General features: G+C 39.0%; 1 protein-coding gene across 1 annotated transcript; it reads right to left on the reverse strand.

Moving 5' to 3' along the window:
• Window positions 1-1855: 1855 nt before the first annotated feature.
• fundc1 (FUN14 domain containing 1) lies at window positions 1856-27108 on the reverse strand. The gene is made up of 5 exons (XM_060833060.1): window positions 26975-27108; window positions 15877-16033; window positions 12743-12818; window positions 3690-3818; window positions 1856-2348 (listed from the first exon to the last, which is right to left on the reverse strand). Exons 1-5 carry the CDS (start codon window positions 26988-26990, stop codon window positions 2271-2273), a joined length of 456 nt encoding a protein of 151 aa, XP_060689043.1. The 5' UTR covers window positions 26991-27108; the 3' UTR covers window positions 1856-2270.

Below are 27108 nucleotides of genomic sequence, written 5' to 3' on the forward strand. Positions count from 1 at the left end.
GGCTAATTTCCAGTTGCATACAATCAAACTAGGAACAAAAGTAGATCACTCAGCCCTTCTAGTCTGCTCCACCATTTCAAAGATAATTGATCTGATTTTAACCTCATGTACATTCCTGCATACTCCTGATAATATTTAATCTCTGTGGTAATCGAGAATCTATCAGCCTCTGTCTTAAAATATCTAATGTTCTGCTCTTTTGTTCTGATAGTTTGAAAACTTGCAACCCAAATGGTCTTATTTTGGAGCCTTTACATAGTAAACACCTTATGCTAGGGTGAAACTGTTCTGAACTGGAAATTCTGTCTTTCATTTACTTTTCGAAGACTTTTTAACCTCTTTTTTAAAAAAAAACTTCACAGAATTGAAACCACATATCTAATTTATCTGTTCATTAAGATCCAAATTCCCAAATGTTATTATACACCTTTATCAAATGGTGGATAAGGGCAATCTAATCTACTGCTTTATCCTGGATGTTTTTGGAACAGCACTCAACCAAAAAAGTGGAAAATGCAGCATCATACTCCTGACTTGTGCCTTGTAAATAGTAGGCAGGCTTTTAGGAATAACAAAAAGTGAGTAATTGCTGTAGAATTCCCAGCCTGTTTTTCTAGCCAACATATTTACATGGCATGTCCAGTTAGATTTCTGGTCAATGGCAACACCTAGGATGTGATGGATGGGGAATTTGTGGTTATATTTACCTTGTCATTGCTGGCACTAGAGTGGCATGACCATTACTTACCATTTCGCAGCCCAAAGTGTAAACTTTGTCAATACTTGCTATATGTAGACATTGGTTGCTTAATTATTTGAATTGAGGGTTGTAGTGTACATTGCAATCATCATTGAACATTCTCACTGGCATATAAAATATAACACATTTTATGCATTTCACTGATTAAAGTTTAAAATTATCTTACTGGATAGGAAGTGATTTGAAAATTCCTGAGCTTCTGAAATGACTAGTAAAATGCAAGTTGTTTTCTTTCTTCCCTGAAGGACATTAGTAAATGTGGAATTTTGACAGCAATCTGGTAGCTTCTGTTGGATCATTTTCTTGTATGAGTCCACAAATTGATCAAGTTGACACAATTTAGATGTGAAAGTTGAGGAAGCTGGTGGCATAGTGGTAATGTAACTGGACTAATGGTGAGAATCCCAACCAAATGTTCTCGGAACATGGATTTGAATCCCACCTTGGCTGGTAACTTTTTTAAAAATCTGGAATTTAAAGTAATGGTGACCATGCAACCATTATCCATGCATCTGATTTGCTTGTGTCCTTCATGGTGGAAATCTGCTATCCTTATGAGGTCTGGCCTATAAGTGACCCAATCTTACAGGAATGCTGGTGACTCTTAGCTGTCCCCAGGTAATAAATGCGAGTCTAGCCAGGGATGCCCACATCACATTGCGGGGAGAAAAGAATACGTGGTTGTTATGACAACCATTACAATAAGGTTTCATTAAGTCATTTATCTGAAATGTTAGATATTTCTGTCTCCACAGATACTGTTTTTATTTTAGAATTTTCAGCATCGCAATATTTTGCTTTTGCCCAAAATGTTATAATTGGAACACTAACCAGTTTGTAATATGACAATTGTTAATGAAATTGCTGGTTAGCAACAAAACCCAGCTAGAACTATTCTTTACTTAATGATTTTTCTCAAGTTGGTCTCCCAAGGCATTTATAGTTAATGAGTAGAAAGGAAACAAGTGTAAATAAATTACCAAAATTATACCTTTAATTTAAGATCAATGTTCTCTGCTTCAAATTTCATTGATATTAATTAAAGACTATCAACAAAATGAATTGCCCAAATGTATATGATTGAGCTTCGGTCCCAAATACAGCTAAACAATACTAACCTCTTTGTACATTAATACATTTTAAATAGTTTGTTTAATAAGTCTGTACAACAGAAAATACAGCATTTACGTGTCTCGCTCTACAGTTAAGAGATTTACAGCATAAATATGAATATAGCAAGAGTAATTTTACAAAACTGTAAAACTGAGGAAATTAGCCTTCCTTGACAGTATAAGTTATAATATAAATTGAGTCAATGAATCAGTACATGATAAATAGTTGTTTCTTTGTGTCCTTTTAATATTTAAATGTAGCCTTGAACACTCTGATGGGACTCTTAGTGGGTTGTTGATACTGATGTTCTAGTTTTATTCAATGCTTTGGATTTTCAGGACCAAACTGTAGCTTTGTCTTCATGGTTGTCATTGTGTCAGTACGTTGTCAGGAACTTTTAAGAAGCCAGTCCCAATAAAAAGCCTCCAACAAAGCCACTGGCCAGCACGATATTCTTCTTCACAAATTCAGCTGACTGTGAGAAAAAACGTTCACCAGTCAAGTGTTAGTATTTAAAACCTGGATATTTAAACATAAGTACATATCATTCACAATTTTATGACTACAAACATATGAACAAGGAACAAGAGTAAACCACTTGAGTCGATTTCACCATTCATTAAGATTGGGCTGATCTGATTTTAACCTCAAGTCTACATTTCTACGTATCCCTGGGAATCTTTTATCCATTGGCAATCAAGAATGTAAATGTAAAATATTTTGAGGAAGGGAATTCCGTTGCAGAAAAATTGTTTCCTTATCACTGTTCTCAATGTAGCTGAGTTTATAACTGCAAAAGACAAAATACTTTGGTGTGTGTGTAAGAGAAAAAGGATATGGATTTACAATGTTTGAATGAAAATTTCTAATACACAATTATGGTAGCTTTCTGCTCTGAGTCTTGCTCAAAATTAAATCAACTATTTCTTTTAAGTGCAATTTTTAGAAAGGGGGTTACCAAGGACTCCTTCTGAATGATTCTGCAGTTTGGTACTAAACCTTACAATTCAAGAAAACACCAGGTTTGATTCTTAGCCTGTGTCGAGTTTCAATGAGGAAACTTGTATGGGAACTACACTTGGGTTAAGTTATGGGTTCAACCTTATGTCTTTTGAAGTTGGCTTTTCTAATTTCAGAACATACAGAATGAGGGTTGGAGGAACAAATAAACTAGCAAAGTTTACCACTTCTTTCCATTGAAATATTGGTTTGGACCCACCTGAAATCCTCCCCATGTCAGTGCAGTAGTCCAGCAACACTAAATACAGTAGCGCCTCAACATATGAACGAACAAATCGGTTTACGAAGAGGATTGTACGTAAAATTTTGCTTCAACATATGTACGAAATTCAAGGTACAAATGAAGGTACAAACGCAAAAGGCCCATGTGCAACCACGTGGTTTCATTGTTCTGCTTTGCTACGCGCTTGTTGAACGCAAAAGCTCTTGGGCCCCGCATGATCTCATTCAGTTCGTCTTTGATGCGTGCGCTGTGAACAGTGTTCGTTGCTACGTCCAAGCATTCCTACAATATTCCAACAATGGGAAAAATGGATTCGGTTCACAAACCGGGTCCCGGAATGGATTAAGTTCGTAAGTCGAGGCGCTACTGTAGTTACAGCAGAAGTAGCCTTAGCATGCAGAATGAACGTTAGGACAAGATACTAGAAGGCTGCCAACAACTGTGAAAGTGTACCTTACAGAAGTCTGGAAACTATGAGAAGGTTGGAAGAAAATTCTGTGGGGAAAATACTGCTAATCTGTACATAAAATACCACAATTAAAACAGAGAAGATTTTGAGTGCAGTTTTCTCACCTCTTCAATAAAGGTGTTGATTTCAGGAGCAGCTTTATTTGCTTTCTTTCTCAATTGTCGTTTTGCTTTATTCACATCTTTTTCAACTCTTTTCCAATCCACTTTAATATAGCCACTGTGATTTGCAACCTAAGAGAAAAATATGCCTTAATGATTAAAGGTGGAGGTCGTTCTGCTTTAACGTGCATTTCATTAACACAAATTTGCTACAGCATGATTGACAATTTGGGGACACTGTTTATAAAGCATGAAGTTTTAAAGTGTGTATTGGTCATAATTTAAACTAATGGGGCTGAAATCGAGTTATGTTGCTATTACGCGATTTTCTTAATACAGGATTGCACAACAATGGAACTGTATTATAGCAGAACTGACTGTATGAGATTTTTTTGCAGTATATTGTATTTGTAAGTAAATTCCACAAATTTTTCAATTAACACAGACAAATGATTCCCTCAATACCAACTTCACACCTATAGAGCGAGTGAGATATTGAAGCAGCAAATCATACTGTACAAGGAAAATATACAAAACTAGAGAATTTTTATAGAACTTTGGATAATTCAAATTTATCAGCTTCAAATTATACAAAAGTTATGCAGTTGGGACTTGCTAAACAGTTTATTCTACTTGTTCATAAATGCTTTAGTTTCTAAATAAGTGAAGAAAGACACTGAATTTGTGAAACAATCTATGGAATCAATAGTTTTGTTTAAATGTGGTGCTTGTTTGCAGTCCCTTTGACCAACTGGACTACAGAATCAAATCAAGACGATTGTCCGCTAACCATATCCGATAATAAATATGTAATTGAAATATAGAAATAAAAGCTCTAACTTCAACACTAAGCTCATTCGTATTCTTTACTGTCTATAGCCTGTTTACTACCAAGATGTATGCTTGGGCTCAGATGTTTCACATTGATATCACCACCATATGTGACACTTGATGTGCAAGGGAATGCCAGCGCAAGGAACAAGGTAATGGATACCTTCATCTGGAAAGGTAAATGAGAAGAAGTGTTTCCTCCCCAAACTTTGTCATTAAAAATGATCTATTTAGCCATCTCGGATACACCTCGTGGGATAAACAAATGACTCATGCTTGCCCAGAACCAGTAAGCTACAGCATGTCTATTCCAACACTGGATGCTACAGATGATTCTAAAGAACAATTTTGTGCCAATCTCAAACACACCCTTGCCTGAGTCCCAAAAGGTGACAATCTGATTCTTCTGGGTGACTTCAACACCAGAGTTGGAATGGACGCAGACCACTGGGAAGATGTACTTGGCAAAGAGGGGTTAGGGAAATCCAACAGCCACAATACCCTGCTCCCGATCAAGTGCTTTATCATAATCAAAATAACATCTGCCAAAGGTCTTATTGCAACACCCTCACTCCAAGCACTACTATTTACTCGACTATATCATCTGAGTGAAGGACTATAAGGATGTTGCTTTGCCTGCACCATAACAGGTGCCAACAACTGCTGGACAGACCACTGCCTAATTTTCTCTGTCAGCAAAATTAATGTTGCCCCAATGCATTTACAGCGAAAAAGTGCAATGCACTAAACTCATGTTTATGCACTAAAAGACCCTGATAAAAGAGTCCAAAACAGCCACCACTTCACTGTCAAACTGACAACTCCCGGTGATGTAAAGATATTGTGTCCACAGTCTGCCTTCAAGGCCTCCATAATCAATATCTGGAAAGAGGTTTTCAGTTTCTCAACCAGGAAACACCAAGTCTGGTTTGACCAGGAAAACCAGGGGTTGACAGGCCACAAGTGCAAGGCACTTCTGAATGCAAAATAGCAATCAACTTAAGAACAGGAAACTAGTTGAAGACTGAGATCCTGGAAAAAAACTGGCAACCTAAAGAACAGATGGCGGATAGAGAACGTGCAAGAGATTCAGTGATTAGCCAACAATCATGATATATAAGATTTCTTTAGCACAATCAAGACTAAGGTTCATGCACCCGAGATCCTACTCCAGGATTCGCCAAGGCATGGGGACAGTCTGCACTTACTGGATTGAGCACTTCAATGACTTCCTTAAGAGTCCATCCTCAAAGTGAGTATCCAAAGCATGCTACTTAATGCCATCTCAGCACAACTTCAAACTGGTATGAAGTAGAAAAAGCCATTTGTCAGCTAATGAACCAATGTTAGGAGCAATGGGAATTCTGCTGAAACACTCAAATATGATGGACAATCACTAATGACATGAAGAGATATCAGATTTGGCATAATTGTAACTATCTTCATGAAAGATAGTAGGCCTAACTGTAGGAATTACAAAGGAACTTGCTGGCTGTTGGCCACAAGCAAAGTTTTTTATTGCAAGAATTTTCAAGTGCCTTCTGCTTGTGGCTGAAGAGCTCTTTCCAGAGTCGCAATGCAGAATCTGCCTTCCGAAGGACATGATGTATGTGAATCACCACTGTCCAGCACCTACAAGAGAAATATAGAGAACAGCACCTTCTACTCTCACTAAGGCTTTTGACACGATCAATCATGAGATATTATGAAGCATCGTCCACTGTGTTGGCTGTTTTCAAAAGTCTGTCACCATCGTCTACTTGTTCCACGAAGACATGCAAGCTGTGACTCTAAGCAACAGATCCACCACAGATCCAAACACTGTCGGACTAGGAACAAGCAATCATCACACTTCTGCTCTTCTCGACTTTGCTTGCTGCAATACATATATCTTATAATATATCTTGTCCTCAGCAAGCTCCCTGCAGAACTGGAGCTAATCCACAGAACAAACTCTGCTACCCATACAATCTTTGTGGTAGCACAAACTTAGAGGCTGAGCTCCAAGCCATTGAAAATACTCTCATTAAGGCATATGAAAGTTGACGCCTTATACTGACTATTTGTAAGGCAAAGGCCCTCTCCAAACATCCCTTGAAAACTGTAGACCACGTCTCTATCTTTGAAGCCTGCAGTCAACATGGGTAGCTAGTGTTGATAGGGTTCAGCACTGTCTTCAGTGGGCCAGCTCAGCCTTTGCTTGCTTGAGTGTGTGTGTTTTGGAAGTCCAGGATCTCAAACCTGGCAATAAAGCTCATTGTGATATCTACCATCTAACTGGCTCAGAGGTACAGCAAGCACCTCAAGACCCTGGAGAAGTACCATCAGTACTGCATCAGTAAGATAAAGCTAATCCATTGGCAGGATAGGTGCATGAAGATCACTGTTTTGCTGAGACTGGCATCTGCAACACCAATGCACTAACCACACTCCATCTGCTTCACCATATCATCTTGAAATGTTTTAAGGACACCCTCAAAGTCTACTTGAAAAGTGTAAAATACCCATTTGATATCTGGAAAACCATGGCCAAAAGACTGCTTGAAATGGAAGGGAAACATTTAGGCAGGCTCTGTACACTTTTAGTCAAACCGTTGATGGGAAGCTGATGTTAAGTATTGACGGAGAAAGGAGCAGGATGCAACCCTGACATCCACTTTCCTATTGATCCAACCACCACCTGCCCTATCTGGAATAGAAATGACAGATCATGCACCAGGCTCTTCAGTCACCTGAAAATATATTTCTAATGTGGAAGCAAGTTACCTCCATCATGAATGACAGAAAAGGGTGAAGGAGGAGGAGATGAAGATGAAGCTATGTAAACTAACAATTGTTATATAAGCAGGCCTATGTAACTTGAAATAAGAACAGAAAATGCTAAAAATACAAAAGTCGAGCAGTATATATGGAAATAGAATTCATTAATATTTCAAGATATAACTTTACTTCAGAATGAAAACAAATAAAATCTGTGACAGTTTTAAACAAGTACTGGGAAGGAGATGAAAGAAAGAATGAAGTGGAAAGTTCATAATAGAGTGGAAGGAAGGAGAGAATGGACATGGTCAGGGGCCCTCTCATATGCAATGGGGTTGGTTGAGAAATCCTTGATTGATGGAAGAAGAATCCATGGAATAACACATGGGAAGAAGAGAACATTCACACTTTTTTTTTGCTCTTACTTCAGATTTCTAACATCTGCACCTTTTGCTGAATAAGACTTTAGGCCACATTTGTATGCAGTTCTGGTTGTCACATTATAGGAAGGATGTGGAGGCTTTGGACAGGTTGCAAAAGAGATTCATCAGGATGTTGCCTGGAGTGGAGTAAATTACCTATAAGGAGAGGTTGGACAAACTTGGATTGTTTTCACTAGAACAGAGGCTGAGGGACAACTTGATAGAAGTAGTCAAAATTATGACAGACAGAGGTAGGGTGGATAATTAGAGTCTTTTTTGCAGTGTGGAAATCTTAAATCGAAAGGGGCATAGGTTTAAAGTGACAAGGGGTAAGTTTAAAGGAGATATGTGAGGCAAGTGCCTGGAACATGCTGCCTGGGGAGGTGATAAGAAGTAGATACGATAGCAAAATTTAAGAAGCATTTAGAGACAAATGAACAGGCAGGGATTGGTGGAGATGGACCATGTACTGACAGATGAGATTAGTTTAGAATGGCACCAAGGCACAGATCTGGTGAGCTGAAATGTCTGTTTTTGTGTTATATGGTTCTCTGTTCCATTTTATGAAGGTTACTTGAGTAGGTTACAGACTGAAATCCATCATTCCTATTTCTAATTTTCCTTTTACCCATTGTCATCATGCCTTTTCAGTTCTTGGCTCAAGTAGTTTGCCTTGGCAAGATATTTCCCCAACTTCTTGGCACTCCTCAACTTTACTATTTTACTGGCATCTTCCTGGGCTCAACTCTTGAAAAAAATGGACATTTTCTTTCTGTGCTTTCCTAGGCAAGCTCTGAAATGCTCAACAAAGCACTCCTTACTGCCTCCTTAGGAACATAACCTTATCTTAATCTGGCAGTGATCTTCCTATTTGTGTGCTTGTTGAGGGGGTAATCTTGTCAAATTTTTAAAAATTCACTCATGGGAGTCGGGTGTTGTGCACAATACAGCATTTATTACCCTTGGGAATGTAGTGATCAATTACCTTCTTGAACTGCTACAGTCCATATGCTGCACATAGACCCACAGTGCCCTTAGGAAGGGAATTCTAGATTATTGATCCAACGATATTGAAGGAATGGTATTATTTCCAAATCAGAAAGATGTGTGGCTTGGAAGAGAATGTTTAAGAGGTGGTGTTCTGTTGCACTTGTTCTTCTAGATGGTAGGACGTATGTGAGGCAAGGGTTATAGGTGCCTAGAATACACTGCCAGCACAGGTACCTCCTTCGGAGCATGTCTCCTATGGATATTTGGATCATCTTCTCCTTAAATGTGCTCCTCCCAGTGCTGACTCTATTGACTTTGCCAATTAATCAATCATCACTACTTTACATCTCCCTTCAAAATATCATGCCCTTGACTTCTGAGTGCTCACTGTTGTTATGAAGTTGTTGGTATACTGTACCTTTTAAGAGCGTTGAAAGCTAGCAAGGACTTAAGAGAAGCACAGAAAATCTGGAACAAAATAACAATGTAACCTTTGGTTAAAACAACTAGCTAAGAGCTGTGTTGCCTGGATACAAAAATAAATTCAAATTCGGCAAATCAGTTTAAATTATGCCCCAAGATACCAAACTCCAGTCGAGTTTGAATTTAGCATTTTGACAGTATTAAAACCAATGAAATAATCCGATTTTTGGGGTATAAATATCAGATATTTTGAACAGTTACCCAGAGCGGCAAAGAGCACCAACAAAGACAGAACAATACAGACTGCCCATAGAACTGCTCTCTTAAAAGGTACTTTTATCTATCAAAGACCTGTGAAGCATAATCTCTAAGAAGAAGAAAAGAAGACAGAGGAAAATTTACAGAAGGCACTCGGCTAAGCTGCTGGTTTTGAAATGTGATTTTATCTTTGTAAATTGTAATTGGGATTTTTATCAGACCAGTAGTGTAGAGGGGAAGGTAAAAGATAGGTTTAGAAAAAGGAGTGTAAATAGTTGTTAGTTGGTTATTCTCTGTTAGACTTAAAACAAAAATTGTTAATTTTTACCTTACATAGTGACTTCTGGGATAGTTCTTTGTCTCTTGAACTTTAACAGATTACAGGATGGGGTGAATCTTTTCTGTGTTGCTGGTTTAAATTAGCAGAAGGGTTTACCCCGTGCCATAACACTGTGGATACTTTTTATCAACATCTTGCTTTGAAGGAATCCGGATAAGCGATTTACCATCTCTTCCCTAAGTGAAGATGCGCTTGTGACTATATGTTCCATCACTTAGCATTCCCTGCCCAGACTGTTGGAATGGTGGTGTGGCTTGTAATATCAAATTACATTATCTTGATCAGATTTCTTCTTCTCTGGAACACACTTCTTGTCAGCATCTCATTTTATTTTGCCCTGCTGTCTCACAGAAAATCCTTATTTGCAATGTGAACTCGGGTACCATTAAAATGTTTCTCACTGAGATATAGTAAAATGTTTTTCCACAAGGTTCTGTATTAAAAAATGGCTTATCCACAGTAATTCAACCTCATTGATCATGCTTTCACTTTTTTTTAGCTAACTGCCCTCTTATCCTTCTTCAATCACCATCCATCACCATCCCCCGTGAACTCCCCAGCTCATATTCAGAGCCTTCATATTGCCATCGCATGTAGCCATATTATCAATTACAAGACTATCTCTGACTTCCCAGTATCTCACACGTCCACATCTGCATTTCAACATTACCTCCTTCTGAACCGGTGCCTGGGAAAAAAACCACTCTCCTAACTCGTTTTTAGACTCTTCATTTGTCACAATAATTTTGCAGTTATTGATGTCAATCATATTCTTGATGCCATCATTCACAATAAAATGGTTACTTTCTCAATCTTGGCCATTCTGATACTACAGTTCTCACCTCTGGAAAATGCAGTCTTGAATGTATATGGTGGACAAAACAATCTTCTTTAGCTAACCTCTCTTCAAGAATAAGGAGCTCAAGCTCACCATTATTACTCACAGACGGCGACAACACTACAATGACTTACCGTCTTATTTGCACATTTACAGTTGTTCAAATTACAACTAGACTTGAAAAAAGGCATCTAAATAATTATATATGGAATCATAGCAAAATTCTTTCCATAGGATTCCAAAAAGTATAAATTATTTGCTGTTACAGCTCAAATTATATCGGAATATGACAAACAGTAAAGTACAATGAAAAGTAACAAGTCCAAATAAACATTAATTTGGTCAGTCAAAAAAGATTGTTTTCAAGTGATTATAATCTATATTTTGCATTTGCCTATATACTGTGTTTATTACAATATTTAAGCAATTGTTGACATCATCAAGAAATGATTATAAAATTGTGCGGCTGAGGGATGCTATGGTGGAGTGATAGAGTCCCCATGTCTGAGCAAGGAGGCTGAGGTTCAAGCCTCACTTGCTCCAAAGGGGTAGAACAATATTTCTGAACAGATCAATTAGAAAATACTTAAAGCTGTGGGGTCAGAAAACAGCAAATGCGTCTGAGGTCTGTCTCTTTATGATGCAACGCAATGTTGTTACTACTATTTTGTCAGCATAGGGGCAATTTTGATCAATCGATGTTACGATACTGGCTGTGTGTCTACTCTTTTCTAAAGGTTTGCTTTCTATGTGTGAGTCACTACCTACTGGGAGCATCAAATCGTAATTTGCCCACATTGCTCAATCCCTTCTGAGTTAAGAAGGATCTCTCATTATTTCTTGAACTTACATAAATTGTGCAACACCACTAGTGAAACATATCTCTTGCTTGAGCTGTTGTGTAGTTATATTTCATTGACAAGGCAGTCTACACCACTAAGTTCACAAAGCCGCAACAATATGGACAAAATTACCAATTTACATCAAACCAAAATCACAAAATCAATAAAATAAACCTTGTCAAGTTAACAGTAGCATTTGGAAACATATGACAGACATTCTGTTTTCATTAATGGAATGTGGCCATCACCAGGGCAGCCCTTATTACCTATCCCTAATTACTCACAGAACAATTAGGATTCAACCACATTGCTGTGGATCTGGAGTCAAACCAGTTTCAAGTGTGTTTTTATGACAATCAACAGTGACTACATGGTCACCATTGGCTAGCTTTTAAGTCCAGGTTTTTATTGAGTGCAAATTTCACCATATATCATTTTGGGACTTGAAACCACGTCCACAGAACATTAACCAAGGATTCTGGATTACTAGTCCAGTGACATGATCACTACACCAATGCCTCCAGGAGCAGTGAAGTCTTGCTTCACTTTAAATATATTAGAGCCGGCATGATTCACAGTATTATGCAAAGTTCAAAAAATGTTTAGTCTTGTTATATTTTCCTGTAAGGAAGAATTTTGCTTCTACCTAAATTACTGCTGGGAGGTGCAAAGCTTGTTTGCCTCCTTTGTGACTTATTTTTGTTACATACCTAAAGAAATAAGAAACTCAATGTGAATGGAATTTTTTTTCTTATTCTTTCAAGAGATGTTGGTGTTGCTGATGAAGCCAGCACTTACTGTCCATCTCTAATTGCCTTTGCAAGTGGTGGTGAGCTGCCTTCATGAGATGCTGCAAACCATGTGGTATAGAGGATCCAGCAATAGTGAAGGAACAGTGATATAGTTTCAGGTCAGGATGCTGTGTGGCTTGGAAAGAAACTTGCAAATGGTGGTATTCCCTTATATCAGCTACCTTTGTCCTCCTAGGCAGGACATGTTGCAGGATTGGAATGTATTGTGAAATGGGTCTTGATAAGTTTCCCCATGGGTTGTGAACTAAAATTTGACAGTTTCAGGATATGGGGCTGATTGCTTAGAACTGCAATGACAACTCTGAGTGAAGAAATTTCTTGTCATCTTTTAGAATTTTCTACTCAGCTCCATCACTGATTCCATCTAAAGTTAAGAAAGACAGATATTTTGGTCTCTCATGTACTGCTGGCTTTGAGGCACTTGCACAATTTATTTCATTTTAAATAACACTGCACCCTACTACTGTGAAACTTTTTTGTCAATATTTTTAAAAATTAAAATGTTGACTACTAGAAATATTTAAATTAACATTTATTTACCTGCATCAAAAGGAACCCACCACCAATAGCTGTAGCAGCCAGCTTGCCAATCTTCTGAAACACAAAACCTGCACACCTAAAAATGATGAAAACAGAGTTTATTTTGGTTTTAATTTAGGTTTACTCTTCAAAGGTACTTATTTGGATAAGTAATGTTGCCAATGTTGGGTTTTCTGGTCTCTTTTCATATTCCCAGACCAATAGTAAAATTACATTATTTGTTCAATAATCTGTCAAGCTCACTTTGAGCCAAATGCCAACTTACTTTCATTACCAACAAGAAAGATAGATTGCCAGTTGCAATTGGAATCATACACCTTTTTAAAAGTTTTGCTATTGCGGACTTAAACCAAATATTCACAAAATTAATTAAAACTTTCAGTTCAGAAAGCGTTTGTTTCATGCCCTTATCTTAAGTCAATTCAGAAACATAGGAAAGAATACAAACTTGACTCTTCAGCTTCAAAACCTGGATATAAAAATATATATATGGAATGAGAACCTCTTCTTTGTTGGCTATTAGAAAGTTGAGTATGAGTTTATCTTTTGATTGTATTTTTGATTAACAGTTTATGGAAATCAGAAATATTAGTAGAGCACGCTTTTAGATGACTGGATCGGAGATGTATTTGTGGTACAATTAATAGTGAGTTTAAATCTGTATACCAACTTTAAGGGAATATCTTAGTCAAAAATAAAGCAAGAAAATGTTAAATATGCCAAATGGACATCTTTTAGTTTGAGTAAATAATGTATATATTTATAACAAATGGAAAATTGGAGATTTTAAACATTATCAAAAACAGATCATAAATATGTAATACCAGAGCATTAGTTAAGGATTCCCTTCGGCTACTTTGTGATAATGACATTTACAATGAAACAAAGTTTAAAAGTCCCCCTTCCATAGCTATACTGGCACCATCCCTCACTTTTTCCTCCGCTACATTGACTGTATTGGTGCTGCCTCTTGCTCTCACGATGAGCTTGAACACTTCACCCACATCTTTGACCCTGACCTTAAATTCGTCTGGAACATCTCTGTTTTCATCTCCGTTAATTGACTGAGCACTGACATCCATTTCAAACCCACCAACTCCCACAGCTACCTCGACTACATCTCCTCTCATCCGCCCTCCTGCAAAAATGTGATCCCATACTCCCAATTCCTTAGCCTCCACCGCATCTGCTGCCAGGATGACAGATTCCACTCCAGGACACACAAAATGTCTTTCTACATCAAGGACTATAATTTCCCCTCTCTGTGATTAATAATGCTCTCCTCCATTTCCCGCAGCTCTGCCCTTAAACTTCCTTCTCCCAATTACAATAAGTTAGAGTTCCTCTGGTCCTCACATACCACCCCACCAATCTCCAAATCCAATGTATAATCCTTCGCCATTTTCACCACCTGCAGTCAGACCCCCACCACCAAAAAGATATTTCCTTCCCCACCCCTATTTGCCTTCTGTAGGGACTGTTCACTCTGCAACTCCCTTGTCAGTTCCAAGTTCCCCACCAACCTCTCCTCCACATCTGGCACCTTACCCTACAGCTGCAGAAAGTGCAACACTTGCCCCCACACCTCCCTTTTCACCTCCGACCAAGGCCCAAAAACAATCATTCCTAATCTGGCAGAGATTCACCTGTACTTTTTCTAATCTGGTCTACTGCATCTGTTGCTCCTGATGTGGTCTCCTCTACATCCGAGAGACCAAGCGCAGACTCGGGGACTGGTCCATGGAGCATCTGCGCTCTGTATACTCCAATCGACACAACCTTCTGGTTGCCAGCCATTTCAACCCCCCTTCCACTCCCCTGGCAACATATCCATCATGAGGCCTCCTCCACTGTCAAAATGCGGCGACACACAAAGTGGAGGAACACCATCTTTTATTCCACCCCGGGAGCTTACAGCCCAGTGGCCTCAACATAGAGTTCACCAGCTTCAAACTCTCCCCACCTTTAACCTCATCCCATGTCCAGCCCTTCGTTCACTCTTCACCTCCTTGAAGTGACCTAACTTGTCCATCTTCCCTCTCACCTATCCACTCCACCCTTCCCACAGACCAATCATAATAACCCCCAACCTGCATCCACTTATCAACATCCCAGCTATCTTCGCCCATCTCCACCCCCTGCCCTCTATATATTTCTGTGCTCCCTTCCCCCTCCCCAGTCCTGATGTCAATAATTGACTTTCCTGTTCCTCTGGTGTTGTCTGCCCACTGTGCCTTTCCACCTCCACATTTTATTGACTTTAAAACTAGGTAACTGGTATGGTACACATAACTAAACTAATGACACAAACCTGGCTCTAATATTCAGAGCAGCAGTATGCATTAATGCATTCCACCAATAAGTTAGTGCATTTTTCCATTATCTGTTTTTGAAGCAAAATTAAAAACTAGAAGGTATCAGAACCAGCACTTCTAAAATTGGACGCCAAGTTGAACCAGTAATTTTTATTGTGGAATTAGAATAAATTTTAAAAGTAATCACTACCGGTAACACTAGTGAAATGATTGCATAAACCTTGCAGAACACTTTTGCCTGTGTTGAGATGCACAAATCAGAACCAATACTATTGAGACAAAACAAGAAGAAAAGTTACCTCCAGTTCTGAGCAAGGGTCCCTGCACCCAAATGTTACCTTTATTTTCTCTCCATAAATGCTGACAGATCTGCTGAGTTTTCCCAGCAATTTCAGTCTTAGTTTCTGATTTACAGTATCCACAGTTCTTTGGATTTTTTTGTTTAATATTAGAGAAACTCGTTTCAAGTAGAACCTTAAAACACAGCAGTTTCAGGAGATTTTCATCCTATCAGTCTGGAATTATGTAGCTAAAAGGACAAGAGCATTGATCTACTAGGCAACCTAAGATTCATTAAAATACAACATTTTATTAAAAGTTACATACTGAGAATGTTTGCATAGTTGGACTACGTTTAATATTTTAAAATCCATGTGACTTTTGACTACATTAAGAAAATGCACTTTAGTCAATTTATATACTCCAAAGTTTTAGAAAGTTCTTAGCTCTTTCTAAATGTGTATATGTGTTGATGGAAAGAAAGAATAATTGTAAAAGTATATCTAACGTTGACAACATACAATAGACTACAACACTCACCAGCCAGTCACACCACCCATCATTAATTGAGTAGCGACTGAATATTTCTCTGCAACTGGTCCTGAACTCTGTCCAAAAATACGACCCCACCACTCCTGTCGTCCTGAATACTCCAACAGATCTACAAGTTCATAGGAATCATCATCATGGTTTTGCCCTAAGGAAAGTGAAAAGTACAAACAATGATTTATTTTTCTATTGTACAACATATACTTCTTACTTCTCACAAGAATGTTTAACAAAAAAGTGTTAAAGGTAGGAATATAATATTTAAGTTAGGTTGATTTGGTTCTTTTACTCAAAGTCAAGCTGTGAGATTTCCAGATGGTTAAGTGAATTCACAATAGTTTAATCCTTGTGTATGTTAACTAATCTTAAAAAAAGTACAAAGATTTATACAGCTAGTCTGTGTTTTTGATTAGTGAAAGTAAGTTTTCAGATTTCTGCTTCTAAAACAATCCATATATACTGTTGATCATGTGCACTAGGAAATGGATCAAGAACACATTCAGATCCGATAATGTTCCCTAAAGCTGTGATGTTTTCTTCAAACAAGGAGTTAGTACCTTTGAAATTAAAAAGAAGATTGGTAAAAACAAGATTAAGCTCAAAAATGTTTTCCATAATCAAACAATCTTCCAACATTCACCATCCATATATAAATAATAGCCAAGTGGACAACATGGTGGTAGGCACTAAACATTTATATAAATGTACATTGCAACCAATTCCAGAGTGGGCTAAAAATTGAAGAGAACATTTAAAAATATTACGTCCCAAATGTTTTAGAATTTATTAAGCCAGGCAGGAAGATTAAATCATCTTGTTTATATTGGAAATCATAGTATGTCATAGTTTACAATATATGAATGTACAAGAGAAGTGCAACAAACAAATTAATAACTATCTTTACTTCACTCTGAAAATGACAGACTGCACAAGATGATGTGAAGGTAAACACAAAGTGCTAAAGGAACTGAACAGATTTGATACCATCTACAGAGAGACTAAAACAGTTAATATTTTGAGTCCATTTTGACTTCTTCAGTGAGATAATGACTTCTTCTCTGACTTGCTATCAACAATCCCTTTGCCCATCCTTTCTCTCTGCCTCGGCTCCATCTCCACCTATCCGCTCACACTCACCAACACCCTCCCCCCTCCCCACACACATATCAACATCAATCCCATCTTTTCCTAGCTGAAAAGTTAGGTTAAAACATTTCAGTTCTGAAGGTTCACTAGACTTGAAATGTTAAATCTGTTTTCTTTCCATAGATGCTACCAGAGTTACTGACTTGTTTCAGACCTCCAGCATCCGCAGTTCTTTTGTTTTGTATATGTTAAAGTCCTTGGGGATTTTCTTGAGATGTCAAAATTTAGCCTGAGACTGCAGTTGGTTACGGATGTCCTGGATCAATGGCAGTTATGAATAAAGCCGATCTCTTTGAGTTCTTAGTGTGTTCAGAAGGTTTCTCTACAGTTTGTGTCATTGTCAGTGTTTCATCTTTCTAAAGACTGAGTGACACAGATTTCTTAAGTTTGTTCCAGTCACAAATCCTCCTCTATTCGAAAGTCTAAATCCTTTGTTTTCAAGCTGGATAATCACAGGCATTTTTTTAAATATCTCCAACATTTGAATTCGACATAGAGGTGCACATCAAATGGGAGATAGATCTGTTTGACAGCTTTAAGTCTTGTTTGATAAAATGTTAAGTTTAAGAGTCAGCCATATTTCTTTGGCTCTGGAGTCACATATAGGTCAGACGAAGTAAGGATGGTAGTTTACTTCTCTAAAGGTCAAGAGTGTGCTTTTCCTTTTTATAAATCAATTCAGTTCATGGAAATCCCCAGAATTAAACTCAGATGTTGAAAACCAAAAACTAACAGTCTATATTTTACAACTATGACTATCTGATTTTACAGATATTCAACTTTATAAAGCTTTTTCCAGACTAATAAGTTTCGATTTATTTAAGTAGTTAATGAAATAATAATTAGAAACCTTGTATTTAAATCAGTAACACTGTAATAAAGATATTAATCTGACTGCAAATATTTTGCTGGTCTCTGCAGGTATACAGCTAACAATGCACTACCTTGATATCACCATTCATCCAAAGGGTTCTGGGATTTAAACTTAGCTCTAATCACAAGTGGGATGTATACGATCTGTAATAAGAAATATTTCTGCGCTATTCATAAAGGCTACATAACAAAAAGAATGTTGTCAGTTTCACTTTGTTAGATCTGCAATAACATGCATTTCATTAATGCAAATTCACTATAACATGATTAACGAATTGGGGACACTGCATTTCTAAAGCACGAACTTTTAAAACGTGTATTGCTTATAACGTGATTCTGGTCCTATTAGTTTTGTGATAATACAGGGTTGCTAAAAACAGAACTCCTGCGTTATAGCAGAACTGACTGTATCTGTCGTACATTCCACTAGGCAATGGTGCCTAAATGTACACCTGCATGGCTTTAAACAGTGTGGGTAAGGATCAAGGATCTGATGTTGGTATTGCCTGATCTTTCCAGCTTACCTTTGTCCTTGGGTCACAGTACTCATTGCTGTTCTAAGGAAACAATGACATGAGCGTGCTCTTTGCGTAGTTCGTTCTTCTGCATTTCAAGGAATGGGTGGTGGTCCAGGGGTAATGTCAGTTATTAATAATCCAGAGCTCTAGATGAATGCTCTGGGAATACAGGTTTGAATTCCACCATGGTAGATATTGAAATTTGAATTATTTTTAAAATCTGAAATTAAAAACTAGTTTAATGACAACTATCATTGTAAAAGCCCAAATGACTTCATAATGTCCTTTAGAGAAGGAAAGCTGCCATCCTTACTTGGTCTGGCCTATATGTGACACCACACCCACAGAAATGTGTTTGACTCTTAACTGCCCTTTGAAATTGGCTTTATGGACAATGGTTGAAAGACAACTTCGGATGGGCAAAAACTGTTGGACTTGTAGTAACACCCACATTTCATGCAATAAATAGAGAAAGGAAGTGCTACGTTTCCTGAGCTTCAACTTCAAGAAGACTTTGAACACTTTGCGGGTAGTACCCAAGTTTAAGTTGTGTACACAGTTTCAGAATTGTTACAGCAAGTAAGAATGCCATTTAACTCCATGTCTGCACCAGCTCTTCAAATAAACACTTCAATCAGCAGCATTCTTCTGTTTTCTCCCTGTAAGCCAGTACCTTTCCCCTTTTCAAACAACACTAATTCCTTTTTTGGTGCCTCAATTAACTCTGTTCAACCATATGCTGGTATATGAGAGACTCTAAAAGCTCACTGTGTGAAAATATTTTTTTCATAGCAACATAGAAAATAGAAAGAGTAAGCTATTTGCCCTCTGAGTCTCCTCTGCAATTCAATATGATCATTGCTGATCATTCAAATCACTGCTTTGTTCTTGTTCTTCCCATATCCTTTGATCCCTTTAGCCATAAAAAACTTGTCCAACTAAAATAAAGCAAAGAACTAATGCTGAAGATCTGAGACAAAAGCAGAAATTGCTGGAGAAATTTTGGTCTGGCAGCATCTGCAGAGAAAAAGCAGAATTAATGTTGCTGGGTTTCTTTGCCAATTATATTAAATCTATACCCTCTCCTCGGTCTTTTCATGAATGGTACCAGTTTCTTGCTATCTATTCTACCCAGATAACTCATGATTTTGAATACCACTATCAGATCTGCTCCAGCCTTCTCTTTGCAAAGGAATACAGTGCTTCAACTCATTTTTATACCTGAAATTCTTGCTCCCGGAAACAAATTGTGAAATAACTCCAAGGAGGCTGGCATCCCATTAGACAGTCACCCTTTATTTACACATGAAAAGTCCTTTACTCTAGCATTGCCTCTTCAGAATCAGCTCTCAGAGTACTAGAATCTGTTACCTGTCAGCCAGTGGTTTGGACAATCAGGGAATCCATATTCTACGAGGTCCAGATTAGAGTGGTGCTGGAAATGCACAGCAGGTCAGGCAGCATCAGAGGAGCAGGAAAATTCCTGATGAAGGGCTCCTGCCCGAAATGTAGATTTTCCTGCTACTCAGCTGCCTGACCTGCTGTGCATTTCCAGCACCACTCTAATCTTGACCCAAATCTCCAGCATCTGCAGTACCCACTTTCTTCTATGAGGTCCAGCTGACCTTGTTACAATAACTACATTTGTCTCTCTCTGTGTCCTAGGACAAAGGCTTGGAGACGTTCCTGGGACATTTTAGCATCAGCTGTGGTTCCTCTGACTCTGCGTTCAATACTGGCGGTATACAATGTGCAGGAGCTCACCTCTTGTACCATAAGCACCTCAGTGGAATTTCACTTTCTTCTTCAGGCAGTATCTGTCATGTCATCTCTGATTCAGAAGATTCGTTATCGCATGATGTAAAGGACGGGTTCAGGCAGCCTTTCCGATTCTTCCAAGGGGCAGGGCACATTTTCTCCTCCACTCTTTACAAATTTGTGGCTTTCATATGGTCTAAATGCTAGCTCAGGACCATTGCCCCTACCCGAACTTTATAACTCACTGTTCCTGACGTCATGTCGCCCATGCATGCTACCCATGCAGGGCCATTTCCGTGGTTCTTACACCAGACAGACATTGTCTCGGTAACAAACTTTTTTTCTCTTTTTGCAGAGTCTTGGGTCCATCATTTGAGTCCCTGAAGCCACTTCACTCCCTGCTTAAAGAAAACCAGGTTTAACCTGGTGCAGAGTCTTCTATCCATTACCAACTCTGCTCGCGCTATTCCTGTTGTTTCATGCGGGGTGATCCTGTAATCGAATACGAATTGTGACACCTTGGTATGTAGCAAGGCTGTAGGCTGTTTCTTCAAGCCAGCCTTCAAAGTTTGGACTGTTCATTCTGCCAGGCCTTATATGTCAAATCCCATTCAATTTAGGGAATTACCTAATTTCCTTGCTGATAAACGATGGCCTGTTATCTGTGACCGACACTTCTGTGACTCCATGAATTGAAAAAATGCACACAATTTTTCTATTGTCATCCTAGTGTTTGACAAATTTATGCACATCCAACCACTTTGAGTGGGTGTCTACAATGATTGAGAACATTGAGCCCATGAAAGGACCTGCATACTTGATGTTCAACCAGTCCCACGGATGTGGGGGGTGGGAGGGTGCTCCTGGCAGTAATTTATGTCCCTATTGGGAGTCTGCGCACTGCCTCACCAATACAGCTAAGTCTGGATCTAAGCCTGGCTACCAGACAATCTCTCACCAATATCTTTATTTTGGAGACCCCTGATGGGGTTCAGCTAGTATTTGGAAACCACTTTTGCTCAGGACAATCACTCTTGCTCCCCATAATAATATGCCATCTTCTACTGTGAGCTGGTCTCTCCAGGTCCAGAAAGGTTTAAATTCTAGCTGTGATGGCCCTTTCATTTTCCCCATCCTCACCAGTTGTTTCAGTTTTGCCAGGACTGGATCTTTCTGCATCCAAAGTCTGATATTTTCAGCTGTGACTGAAAGAGTGTCCAGAAAATTTAATACCATTACACATTGTTTGGAGTACCACCAGTAGTGTATCTGCCAATAGGAAGCAGCTTAATGCATCCCTATTCGCTGCTTGGTCTCCCAGACCGTGTTCTAACTTGTAATTCTAAGCACTTGGTATTATAGTCCACTGTTGAATGTTGCCCAAAGCTGTGGGCGGCACTGCCTTGTTCTCTTTAAGCAGAGTAAGGAAGGGTTTCTGGTCCGTTATGATCACAAATTTTTAATCTATAAAGGTTTTGGTGGAACTTCCTGATTCCAAATATGACTGCCAATCCTTAGACCTTCTTGGAAGTCTTCTGGGTATTTCATTAGGACTTTACTCAGGCAACCATTTTCTCTTTGAAAATGTTGAGTCAATCTTGGCGAATCTTTCGCAACCAATTTTGCCGCATCAAGCTTGGCCCGTCTTTTACTACAATTGCTGCTTTTCATAAGAGACCGGAACCGAAGTTGTACCCTTAATCTGTATAGTTTCCCAGGTATAGGATCTCAGCCTAGCCAAGTCCTGCACACCTTCAAGAGCTGGGGTCCGGAGTGAATTTTGTTTAAAAGCTGTTTCTTCTACTACGGCTGTGCCAGTATTGACCACCATTAGAATCGGATGACCATTTAACCAGACATTTATTTTGATTGGTTCTGATTTGGATGTTGCTCAGCAATTTAACTGTTTCAAATCAGATTTAGAGGATTTTCTAGGGAAGCGGGTTGCACCTCAGCCAGTGAGAATCGAACCTGCACCTTTGGTGTTGCTCTGAACCACATGATTATCCACTACCACGCAAAAAGGCCTGAACAGATGAACTGCTTTTTATTTTAACAAATTCCTTCATAGAATGTAGATGTCATTGGCAAAGCTAATATTAGTTGTTTAGGTCCAAAGGTAGTGGTGACCCACCATCTTGAACTGATTACATGGTTGAGGAGAACAAATAAAAAGAAAATGAACATCTTTCACAATTCATTTCTATCCCTTCCAGTTTTTTTGTATATCTGTTATTGACAAACCAATACTAAGGCCTCAACCAGGAAGACTTGGGCGACTTGGCATCGTCAGAGAAAGGAATTCTAGACACCACCTTCTAGACAACTAAATTTCTAAATGAGGGGCACGGTGGCTCAGTGGTTAGCACTGCTGCTAGGGACCTAGGTTCAATTCCTGCCTCGGGCAACAGTCTGTGTGGAGTTTGCACATTGTCCCCATGTCTGCGTGTGTTTTCTCTGAGTGCTCCAGTTTCCTCCCCCAGACCAGAGATGTGTAGGTCAGGTGAATTGGCCATGTCAAATTACCCATAGTGTTAGGCACATTAGTCAGAGGGAAATGGATCTGGGTGGGTTACTCTTCAGAGGGTTGGTGTGGATTTGTTGAGCCAAAGAGCCTGTTTCCACACTGTAGGTAATTTAATCATCGTCTGGTGATTATTACATCTGTGCAAGTTTGTTAAACACAGTTCTTCCATTAGAACAGCGACAGTAATTCAAAAGGATTTCACTGATTTCTTTTGGGACTTCCTGTGTTCATGAAAGGTGTTGCAGGAATGAAAAAATATAGAATCTGTGCAAGGAAATATATAGTGAGGAGAGGTGGTAGTCTAGTCCTATTTGCCAGCATTTGGTCCGTATCTCTCTAAACCCTTTCTATTCATATACCCATCCAGATGCCTTTTAAATGTTATAATTGTACCACCTTTACCACTTCCTCTGATAACTCATTCCATACTTGCACCACCCTCATTGTGAAAAAGTTGCTCCTTAGAACTCTTTAAATCTTTCCCCCTCACACTAAACCTATGCCCATTAGTTCTGTACTGCCTCACCCCAGGAAAAAGACCTTGTCCAATTACCCTATCCCTGCCCCTCATGATTTTATGTACCTCTAAAAGGTATATAAAAGGTCTCTGATGCTCCAGGGAAAACAACCCTAGCTTATTCAGCCTCTCCCAACAACCCAAACCCTCCAACCCTAGCAACATCCTTGTAAATCTTTTCTGAATCCTTTCAAGTTTCACAATGCCCTTCCAATAGGAAGGAGACCAGAATTGCACGCAATATTCCAAAAGTGGCCTAACCAATGTTCTGTACAGCTGTTGCATGACTTCTGAACACCTATACTCGATGCTCTAACACAAGCCCAATGAAAGGCTCATCCAGCATCAAATCTTTCATGGAACGTAATCAGGAGTAAGAGTTGCACTCGATTTTTCTTCCTTACCCAACCCAGAAGCAGGATTAATAAACTGTAGCATTTTGGGCAGTGCAGGAATTTTGCCTGAAATCTGTCGACATTTACTACACACACATTATGCTTACTCATCGAGGTAACAGGGTTAATGATCCCCCACTGATAAAAGATTGTCTGTACTCTCAGCATCTTGGTGAAACATTCAGTACAAAAAGGAATATGAGCTGACTGTGCATGGGTCTAACTTACACACCTGAGGAAGACCATGAACCTCCCCTTAGCAACAATGCAAGTAGATTGTTAAGCTATAGCTGCACTATCACAATGCTGCATAAATACTGTCACATCAGCAGAATTCTTGAACCAGGGAGTGAAACTGCTTCAGGGATCCCAATGATGGACACAAGACTCCACAAAGAGAGAGAAACAGTTTGTTACAGGGATAATATCTGGTGTAAGAACCATGGAAATGGCCCTGCATGGATAAGAGGCATGGGCAACATGAGGTCAGGAGCAGTGACTTATAAAGTTCAGGTAGGTGCAATGGTTCTGAACAAGCACATAGACCATACGAAAGCCACAAATTTGTAAAGAGTGCAGGAGCAAACATAGCCTGCCCCTCGGAAGAATCAGAAAGGCTGCCTGAACCCATGTGTTCACCCTCTACATCACACAATATCGAATCTCCTGAATCAGAGATGACACTTCAGATAGTATCTGAAGAAGAAAGTGAAATTCTACTGAGGTGGTTATGGTGCATGAAGTGAGCTCCTGCACATTATACACTGCCAGTATTGGATGCAGAGTCAGAGGAACCAGAGGCTGGTGCTAAAATGCCCCAGGAAGTTCTCCAAGCCTTTGTCCTAAGACACAGAGAGAGAGCGAGACAAATGTAGTTATTGTAATGAGGTCAGCTAGCTAGACCTCATAGAATATGAATGCTTTTGTGCTCTTCATTGAAAGATAAATATTAAGTCATGGCTGACATACTGTATCACTCCTTTTTTTTGCATAACAGCAAGCAGCTATGCTTTCAACCATTTGACCCCATGCTTTGGATTTTATCACCCCCAAATATGCCTTCAGGTACTCCGTTTAAAATTAATTTCTGACCAAGGCTTTCCCAGCTAATATCATCCCTTTTTGGTTAAAAATCACACAACACCAGGTTATAGTCCAATGGTTTAATTGGAAGCACTAGCTTTGGAGCGCCGCTCCTTCATCAGGTGGTCCCCTGATGAAGAAACTGCACTCTGAAAGCTAGTGCTTCCAATTAAACCTGTTAGACTATAATCTGGTGTTGTGTGATTTTTAACCTTGTACACCCCAGTCCAACACCGACATCTCCAAATCATCCTTTTTTGGGTTAGTGTTAAATTTTATCTAATAATGTTTCCATGAACTATCACAACTCACTGGGTAATGCACTAGAAATCAAGCCTACTGTTGTCACAAATGTGAAAAGAGTTAGTCAAAATGTCCAAAGTTCACAATTTACCTGCTTAATGAAACCGGGTTAAAAGAAAACACTCACCAGATTTTTTGTACCTAACAAGAAAATTATGGTTTATTACAAATAAATTGTCTTTAACCAATGGCACTTAAGAAACAGGAATTGCTAACTTAGAAGTCTATAACCTAAACTGTATCCAGTGTTAAATTGAAAAATGTATTGCTGGAAAAGCGCAGCAGGTCAGGCAGCATCCAAGGAGCAGGAGAATCAACGTTCGGGCATAAGCCCTTCTTCAGGGCCTATGTCCGAAACGTCGATTCTCCTGCTCCTTGGATGCTGCCTGACCTGCTGCCCTTTTCCAGCAATACATTTTTAAGCTCTGATCTCCAGCGTTAAATTCACCATTTCACAAACAGTCATATGAAAACATAGACATTAAGCATGAGTAGAAATAGATCAGGGAGACTCATTTTGATAACATGGTCTTGGACCTCAGGATTCGACCAGTTGCTCTTTTTCTCTTCCTTTTTAATTATTTGCTATTAACATAAGTTAATGTTGCTATCATATTCACTGGTTGAGAATTCATCCTTTCACGGTAATTAAAGGGTATTTTATTCCTCCTTCAAAAGAGAATTTGCAGAGAAAAATGTGAAGACGACAAATAGCAGTTACTGGAGACTTTCCAGCACCTCAACGTGATAGCGAGATGGACATTTTTTCAATACTTTTGTTGCAATGGCCCCACACAAACAATGCTCACCTGGCCAGAAGCCAATCAGAATGTTGCTGTCAAGGGGAATTTTTTAAAAATTAAAAACCTATCAGGTCTGTGGTGTCTTTTGCTTATATTACACCTCTCAATATGCTCCAGTAATCAAGATTTGTAAAACTGCAGTCGGCCCTTTGGTTTAAAGCAGTGTCTTCCTGTTTTAGTTCTTAGTCCGAAAATTGAGAATAAAATGCGTAGTCTTTACAATATTGCTTTGTGATATTTCATTTCAACAATGTTGTCATACTCAAGTAACAATCGCCAATTTGGCTTAATATAACCTCCAAAACCGCCTTAAAATACATCTCTGTAAGTTTAAATGCTTGTAAATTGAACCATTTATTTTCTTTTCTAAAGTTACTAAATGTTACTCGTTCACATGTATAAAGGATTGTATGACCTATGTGACTTTTTAAAGTTTGAGAATCAAAGATGAACAGCCGTGCAGCAGAAAGGGGAAAAAAATGACAATATGTTGGGTATCAGCGCATCCAAATTATAGGAAGAAACGACTAGCGTCTCACAGTTTTGGGATCCTGGAAAAACATTAGTTTCGGGGATTGAGAGATAAGTTTCGTGTCAACACGGAAATATATCTTCAGAAGAGAAAGATAAAGGTGTATGGCGTATTTATTAGCACTTGAAGCGAGATGAATTTGATTGCACAGGCTACTCATGCGACGTCCTTCCTTCATTGAACAAACGTCGCATTCTAGCAACAACTTTTGGTGCACCGGTTTTCTACGTCAGACTTTAACCCTGGGGATTTCATGATGGATCATGAATTCATAGCACGTTGAATTACTGCCCATTTCTTGACTTTTGTTGCTGTAATACACATCAAATCGTTAGAAACTAGGTGATGTTCTTTTACTGGTTACGTTCCGTGACAATTGAATGACGGGTTCCGAGATATATTTGCTGTACATTCAATGGAAATGTCTTCAGAAAGCATTAAACTGCATGTTTAACACTTTCTAATTAAAATATCTAGGCAAAGATCAGACAATATTCCTCAAACCATCACAATGAGTCTGGTCAGATTCAGCACCTTCTCCACAAAACAATCCGACCTCGCGGAGCCACTTCACACGTAAACAAATGACTAAATTAAACAGACAGAGGAGCTCGCCATATCCAGAGCACCTTACCTCCGCGGCCCGCCATACTGCAGCTGACTTTAATGTTGAGAGATTAATAACCCCCGCTCCTCACCCGGAAACACACCCTGCACGGGGTCAGAATGACGGACTTGGGCACCATGGTGATGGGGCCTGACACAAAC

This window comes from Hemiscyllium ocellatum, chromosome 12 (genome assembly GCF_020745735.1).
Source record: "Hemiscyllium ocellatum isolate sHemOce1 chromosome 12, sHemOce1.pat.X.cur, whole genome shotgun sequence".
In the NCBI taxonomy this organism is placed as follows: Eukaryota; Metazoa; Chordata; class Chondrichthyes; order Orectolobiformes; family Hemiscylliidae; genus Hemiscyllium; species Hemiscyllium ocellatum.

Excerpts from the sequence above, each read along its gene's own strand:
- fundc1 (XM_060833060.1), bottom strand. Across the intron at positions 12,819-15,876 it reads ATGGGTGGTGTGACTGGCTG|GTGTGCAGGTTTTGTGTTTC; the intron begins GTGAGTGTTGTA and ends CATCATTTTTAG. Across the intron at positions 3,819-12,742 it reads GTGGGTTCCTTTTGATGCAG|GTTGCAAATCACAGTGGCTA; the intron begins GTAAATAAATGT and ends TTTTTCTCTTAG.